Here is an 8,213-nt window from a genome sequence, read left to right on the forward strand (position 1 = left end):
TGTGTGTGTGTGTGTGTGTGTGTGTGTGTGCAACTGAGCGGTGATGAGTGTGAATATGAGATCTTCCTTTTTTCACACAGGTGAAAGCCGGATATTTTTCGCTCAGGTGCTGAGTGTGTGCTGGCTTCCATATCTGTGTGCATGTACAGTGTGTGTGTATTGAAGAGGGGAAGGGGGGCTGCTGAGGGGTGTTACTTCAACAGGTGTGTGTCTGACAACAGAGGGAAAAGCTAAAGGATTAGGGGATTACTCAAGTGCAACATAACCTGAGACACACACACACACACACAGACACAGACACAGACACAGACACACACACACACACACACACACACACACACACACACACACACACACACACACACACACACACACACACACACACACACAAACATGTTGACATAACTTTGAATTAACTTGCCAATGCAAATATGCAGGAAAAGATGCATGTACACAAATCAAGGCTCAATTATAATGTTGTTCTTTATTGATTTAACATTTCCTTTTAATTAACTGGTTTATAAATAGACTAAATTAATCCAGTTCTCGGAATAATTGTCCACTTATAAAATGTCAATAAAACCTCCACTGCGTTCAAATTTCAAATGTTGTCTCATAAAAGTCCTAAAACCAAAGATATTAATAATAATGACATAAGTTGCAATAAAAAAGCCTCACAATACCAGGAAAATACTTTTTATACTGTCTTCATACATAACTAAAAGCCATTCATACTTAATGGGACTATAAAATCTTCACATAAAAGGTTAAAGAAGTTTTTCACAATGATTTTCAGTAAGCTATTGCTGTCATCATCTGTTGAACAACTTTGATTGATCAAGTAAGTGTTTTAGCACCAACACACACACACACACACACACACACACACACACACACACACACACACACACACACACACACACACACACACACACCTTACCAAAGTTAGTGTCCTCTCCGAGATCCCGTCCATACTTGCCCATACACTCCCCGAGCAGCCCCTCGGCCTGGGGGTAGCCCGGGTTCTTCACCTGGCCGCGGATCTTCGACATGGTGTTCAACATGGACAGTTTGGCCCGTGATGCTGCGGAAGGGATGTTGAATAAATATCATCACGGTTTAAACTTGAGATGCACTGATCGACCCACTACCGGTCAACACAGGCTGTTTGTCAGATGATCTTTGCACGTCGAATGTACATGCATGTGGCGCGTGATTAGTGCATGTTTCTAACAGAGTGGCACAGACAATAAAATCCCAGCATGCACATTCAAATCATTTTGTAGTGTGGAATGATGGCAATAATGATGCGTGGGTCGTACTAACTACCTAGAAAAAGGGGGTCAGCGGTTCAAAAAAGGGACAAAGCATCAAAGCTTCAAACATTATGAGTGACAGTCCACCTTCTTACTTTTCTTTCCATATCTCTTTGTCTCCCTCTCAAACAGAAAACACAAACAGTCTAAATAATTGCATGGAAACCGGGTTTTTTCTCACCTGGGTTGGGCTGAAGGTACTCTGATGTTTTGGAGATTACCTCCACTACTGCTTTACTGGTCACATCTACTTTCTACGAAACACAGCAAACACACATACATCACACGTGTACAACAGAGCTACTGTAACCACACAGCTACAACTAAATAGAGACAGGCACCACTGTATGCTCATTGGATCATACAGGAAGTTTAAAGTATTACAAAAAAAATGTAAAATGAGTCATTTTCATTCTCATCAAATTTCAATACCGTACAAGTTATGTATATTATGGATATAACAGTAACAACTGGCTGTATGAAGCCTGAGAGCTGGAGGCTTTCTTTAGCACTCTTAATATCTTTTTATATTAGATGTATTCCTGTTTTGGATGATAAACTAAATCAAAAATGTTAACTAAGACTGCAAACCGTAAAGATGTGCATTATCAGTTAGCGGCAGTTATTTTCTGGATTAAACAATAACAAATGGTCTATAACATTTAAATTCACAGGAGCCTAATGTTATGTCTTCAAAACTGTTTTGTCTACCCAGCAGTCCAAACCCAAAGACAGTCAAAGAACGATCATACCAGAAGACTAAATAAATCAGCAAATATTCACCTTGTAAAAGTTGTAAAATGTTGCTTGAAAACAAACTGTTGTTGATAGACTTGTTTCTGGTGTCATCAAGCGTTTTAGAGAGATTTAGCAACGTGTTGTCGACCACCAGAAGACGATGTATTGTTTTAAACGAGGTTGAAACATCAAGAGCAAAGTCCCACAGGCACAGCAGTTTGCTTGTTTACTGAGTGTAAACCTAACCATACAAAGATGCCTCTCTTACCCGTTCCAAGTCTCTGAAGTCATCATCTAGTTTGGTTCCTTCTGCACCTCCGACTTTCTCACTGACCAGCTGGAGGGAGAGACGGAAAGAGAGGGAAAGGCAGGAGGAAGGGGGAGAAAAGACACAGTACTCATGAATTAATGCTTTCTATTCGAGTGTGGAAACAAGTTCCTTTCTAATTAAAAAACACATTCACACGCCTGCTTTGTGTAGAAAATTAAAAACTGAACTTTTCGCCAAATGTATGTGATCACCGTGAACGCCTGTGTTGTACCAAACCTTCCTTTAACTTAACTCATCAGGTGTCTTTAAGATATGATTTTAGAAGCATATCACAGTGTAGCAAAAATATATGAATCCAAAGAACAACAAGAGCTGTGTTATGTAATTCCTGTTGTTTTGATTTTGCAGGGTGAAGAAATGTTCCTCCAGCAAACTCTGTTAAAGTAAAACATGTTGACGTGAAACCCAACAGAGAAGTTCTGCATGTCATAAGGCCACAGACACGAGTCTAACAAATTGAAAAAGTGTGTCTTTTGTGTGCTTTTTTACATCGTCGTCGGCTAATTCCTAAAAATGTGAGCAGGATTCATGTTTTTTCAGAGAAGTCACTCACAGAGAACTGGAAAATGAATGAAACTGTTGTTCTGGCTTTGAGATGCTTTGACTTCAAGATAGTGAAAACCTTGAGTGCTGTGTCCCTGAGCTGCATGCTTCCATAACTGAGTTTCTCTGGCACACAAAGACAACCCCCAACACAACAAGTTAGATACTAAAAAAAAAAGTCCTTGGTTACAGAGTCACTTGCAGACTTTCTGCAAAGACAAAAGCAAACCACAAGGATACTTTGACTCAGGTGTATGCCATGTGTCACACCAGGGTGGAATGAATCTGTGTTCATCTGGTGCATTTACGTTTTCAGGGAGGTTGTTACAACCCGGCTTTTAATGTTCAATTGTTTCCCCTACAGTACTCGCAGGGGGAGCGCTGTCTGGACATTTAATTAAAGACTGCAAAAGAGGCCTTGAAAGAGGGATGAGTCATTTTGAAACTTTAACGCTTCAGTAAATGTTTCTAGAGTCGTTGATGTGAGAGACGACGAGTATTGCTTTCCTTCAAAATACAGTATATTACCATCGAGGGATTCTTTTAGAATTTTAACAGATTACTTTTTAGACAATTGCATAGTTGTAGGAGCTAGCCTATAAAACACAGGCTAAGTAATGTGTCACATTTGTAACCAACACCTTTATATTTTTGCCAATTGATCAATTTTGGTTAAAAGATGAAGACAACATTTTTCTCTACATTTTCAAATGCAGTCATCTGTGATAGAGCTAAGGCAGTTTGAGTCATTTCCTACAAACTGCTGTTTAGGATTGCTGGAATTAGCACTGGGTCTGAGGGAAGTGCTTATGAGTTAGAGTGTGTAATGTAGATTTACATCAAAGCTTTAAGTATACAGATTACATCATTAGGGTTGTTTATCTTTCACCTGTTCTGAGAAACAAAGAAATGAAATACATAATGTTCACTCTTTCCCCAGCAGTGGCTGTTGGGGAATCTCCACAGCTGAGTCTCTGCTGTGTGTGGAAAGCACATGACCGGGGGGCCTGGGGGGGCTCAGGTCACAAGTAAAGATACACCATCAGCTCTGCGTCTACATTTGACTCCCTACATCTGGGTTAGGATTGCAGTGTGCACTCCTACATTTGTACCATCTCATCTTCTCCAACGCCCTAGTCTGTCTTACAAAACGTTTAGGGGTAGGTAACACATTTCATTTATGACAGGTTTTACAGTGTTTATTTAATAAGTCACTAAACTTGAGATATGCATTTTGTCTGACGTTGGATTGGGAAATTGAAGCAAGCAAAGTGATGCGTTAGCCACTTATAAATCTTCTGCAAATGAAAACATCAAGTTCTCATGTGAGTGTAACATGCATATTGACATGCACACAGGCTCTAAGGACTGCAGCCCAAACACATCCACACAAAGGTTCTCAACTGGAAGCTTTGGTATAAACACACATAGCTACACAGAGGGATCAGTCTATAACATGTATCCTCTTCATTATAATAACTAGGTATTTTAGCTACTAGTAGTAGTTTCTTAAATGCTACTACATTATCACAAAGCCTAGTGTCAGGTGTTTTTCCACATCACTTGAAGACTGAAAGACCAAGAAAGGTGTTTTACATTAAATGTGTAGATACCAGATGAAAAGCAAGTGAAAGTCATACAATGGCAGCCTTGTGTTCATCTATATTGTTGACTTACATAGCATTACGCACATCAGCTGATGAACATCAGCTGGCAGGGAAAACATTATTTTAAGCTATACATTTCTTTCACATAAAATACTTGTTTTATTTGTTTAGCATTATGTGCTTTATTGCTATTGTAAAAGCCAATATTTGTAATTTAGAAAATGTAAGCGCAGAACAAAAAGGCTAAAATGAAAACATCCTACAGATTAGAAACAACATTGTGTCTAGAAAACTTTAAATCAAAACCAGGTCAGGGAGGGTGGGTTGAGATCAAAGCTAGATATAAAAGTAAAGATCTTCAACCACAGTGTCTGAGCAACACACATTTCAGAGGAAAAGATGTTCCTGTTCTCAGGTATTAAGCATATCAGTGATTGTCAAATTCTGTGTATCTGTACTACTATCTGGCCAATGGAAATGTTTCAGATTTTCATAGTTTTTTGTTTTCCTTTATTCTTACTTCACTCAGTAATGCCTGTTGGCGCTTGTACGTTTATATATTTGTCCACGTTCCTGCATCATAAATTCAAATAGCAACTCTTTCCTTGTTTCTAGTAATCAGTAAGCCAACAATAACAACAACTACCATTTCCTCTTTCACACAGAAGCCTGTCACCACAGTATTTCACTTGCACCTGTATGATGGCTTTATCTACTTTGAGAGAAATACTTTCCTAGGTGGGGGATTAGAATACAGAGCGATTCTCAGTCATAGGGATTAACCCCAGATAACATGATGAACATGATAGATGAAGTCTGCATTCTGCACCACACTCTAATCTACCTTTCATCGACACATCTGTAACCTACTGCGTCCTGATTCAACTGTGTATTAAGACTCAATATAATGAAAAAGCCAAACAGTTAAGGGCAATTTAGAACTGTTCAGACACACTCCTAACACGAACAATGTATTTCAACTTTTTACCTCGCAATAGTAAAAGTAAAAAAAAATAAAGATAGAAAATAAAGCACTAGTTATTGTTATTTACACAATGGCTACTTGGGACTTTTGAAATTGGTTGTCTGGTGGGTTTACATTATGTTCTGGTAACTGAACAGTATAATTGGACACCTCTGCACAGCTGTTTTGTGCAGTATGAAACTAAAGGCAAGGCCAGCAACAGTGAATTTTAAAGGAGAAATCCACAAGTCTACTGGTTCATTGCATCACTTTGCTTCTGAGTCAACCATTACACAATTAGAAACAGATAACTTGTTTGGTATTATCCCTTAGTTAATGTTTGATGTTCCCAATGTGAGCATAACTTGTCTTTTTTTCCAGCTATAACATTAAGCATTTGAGAACCAGAAGACTAAATGAAGTTGATAAACTGCACAACTATAGCCTAAACTGTCTAACTTAGTTGTCTCCATTCAGGAGTAAAGATCACTCCAGCCGTCACACCTATAAGTTATTGTGTTAAGTTGTTGATTTAACTGCCCTTTGAGACTGACATTTCAGGTTTCTAAGATTTAGTGTTGAGAGTAATTCTTAGAAAAATAGATAACAGCAAAAGAGAGACAGAAAAGCAGAAAAACAAGGATGTTTGAAGCTACAGGACACAGATATCATTTCCACAGCCAACTTCCTGCATGCCTCCAGTGAAGAAAATCCAAGCTATGTCAAGTATTATTGACTCTAGTGGAGTTTTGGCAATACAATCAGCTGCATTTCAGGGAAATAAAGGGAAAGGACACTATTTCAGCCTCCTTCTCTGCATCAATACTTAGATCACTTTCACTAATCCACTTAATCTCCCATAAACCCCTTTACTGATCTGTTTCATACAGACAACACTACTAACACGACCGCTTCTAATCATATTATTGTTCTTCATAACTAACCCAACAGGGATCTGAGTCTGTTCCTGACAGGAAGCTAGGGCAGCAACCAAATGTCTTTCCTGCTTAGATCAGCAGGGGTAGGAAGAAAAAAGAGACTGGAAAAAAAAAAATTTGAACCGTCCCCGCCCATGACTAAGAGAGCTGGGCAAAATTAAAAACATTCGTACCAAGGTTTAGACCTGGTTTAGACACTGAAAGATGGTTTATATTCATATCAGGCCGTGCCATTTCTAACCTATAGGTATTTTAAATGTCTCTCCTAAGTGGCCTAGTTATCGATCTGTGTCACTAAACAAAGACTAAACCAGCTGGAATAGGTAACTTGGTCTTCACTGCAGAGAAGCATTACCAAAACCTTATGTTTCGGTTACACTAACTCACAAAAGAAAATTATCTTCCTTATAATAAAGACAACTGTTCACTTCATGTGTCTCTCCTTAACTGCCCCTATTATTGATCCGGGTAACTAAACAAAAGATTAACACAACACTGCTGGACAATAGGTAACTGGGTCCTCACTGCAGAGAAGCATTACCAAAACCTTAAGTTTAGGATACATTAACTCACACAAGTGAATTATCGTTCCCATTATAAAGACAACCGTTGTGTCTGTTTATAATGCATTACTTTTTACTGTATTGTTATTTTATTCTCAGATCCTGACTCACCCTTGGCAAACAGAGCTAATGTTTACCACAGGATGTGTACTTACTGAATCTGAATTGGTGCACTGCTGGGTACGTTAGCTTAAAAAAACACAATATGAAATACCTGTACACAGCTAATAGCACAAAGACGTCCCTTAGCATTAGCTCAAGATAGTTAGTTCAGTTAATGCAAAACATGTCCGAGAGATGCTCATAAAGTTTAAGCTGTGAAAGAACACAAAGTGCCAACTAAAAATAACACTGACATTTAACACACTGGTACAAAACGTTTCCAATAATGTTAGCTTCCGGGCTGTCACCACACAGTTACAGCTACATTAACAAAGCGTTATTAACAATAGCCAACTATAAACTGCGAGCTAATAATGCTAACTAAAGCTACCTAGCTACATGACAGTTAGCTAGCTAGAAGAAAAGTTTTGCAAACCTGGCTGGCTTTATAAAACTGCTTCTTGAAGCCCGCTACCGACATCTTGAGCTCCGGCTTTGTCTTCAACTTCCAACGGAGGTGTAATTGGTTTTAACTAAAGTTAGCGTTATAGTTTGTTAGAAAAAAGGGGGCCAGTGCAACAAATAAAAAAATGTTTAGCAGGAATCATAGGACTGCACAGCCGTCACTCCGAGTCGGGACACGCCAACTGACCACGTCAACGTCGAGGATTATTGTTCCCACTGTCACGGAAGATAACGGAGCTAAGTTTGCAAAAATACAACGAAATATCGTCCGAACTAATAAAACATCTAAGAGAAACTTGTAAGTTATACAGGGTATCAAATCTGGACCAGCCACTTTGAAGAAAAATCAGTCTCTCGAGTTTGGATCAGATAGTAGCAGACGGATCTTCCGTTAGTGCACCCCGCCCCCTGCTGGATGGAGCAGGAAACCCCGTCTGTCTGCTGCCGGGTTTACAGACCAGATGTTCAAAGCCTCAGGCAACATCAGCATTTTTTATGTCTAGTGAAATAACTAAGAGGTCCTTATAAATACTAATGAAATTGACTTTTATATATATAAATACATTAATTAATTAATACATTATCTTACATTTAATTTAGCTGACACTTTTATCCAAAGCGACTTAGGTGCATAAACCATAAACAT

General features: G+C 38.8%; 1 protein-coding gene across 1 annotated transcript in view; it reads right to left on the reverse strand.

Moving 5' to 3' along the window:
• The window catches only part of sh3gl1b (SH3-domain GRB2-like 1b), a 14,288-nt gene extending 6,343 nt beyond the window's left edge, over positions 1 to 7,945 (reverse strand). Inside the window, exons 1-4 of the mRNA XM_010768364.1 lie at positions 7,539 to 7,945; positions 2,323 to 2,391; positions 1,498 to 1,570; positions 924 to 1,084 (exon numbers count right to left, since the gene is read on the reverse strand). Of these exons, the coding sequence (XP_010766666.1) occupies positions 924 to 1,084; positions 1,498 to 1,570; positions 2,323 to 2,391; positions 7,539 to 7,583 (348 nt within the window). The 5' untranslated portion in view covers positions 7,584 to 7,945. The remainder of the gene's footprint in view (positions 1 to 923; positions 1,085 to 1,497; positions 1,571 to 2,322; positions 2,392 to 7,538) is intronic.
• Between the last annotated feature and the right edge of the window lie 268 nt (positions 7,946 to 8,213).

The sequence above is a fragment of the Notothenia coriiceps genome, unplaced genomic scaffold (genome assembly GCF_000735185.1).
Source record: "Notothenia coriiceps isolate Sejong01 unplaced genomic scaffold, NC01 NC01_scaffold00005579, whole genome shotgun sequence".
Classification (NCBI taxonomy): Eukaryota; Metazoa; Chordata; class Actinopteri; order Perciformes; family Nototheniidae; genus Notothenia; species Notothenia coriiceps.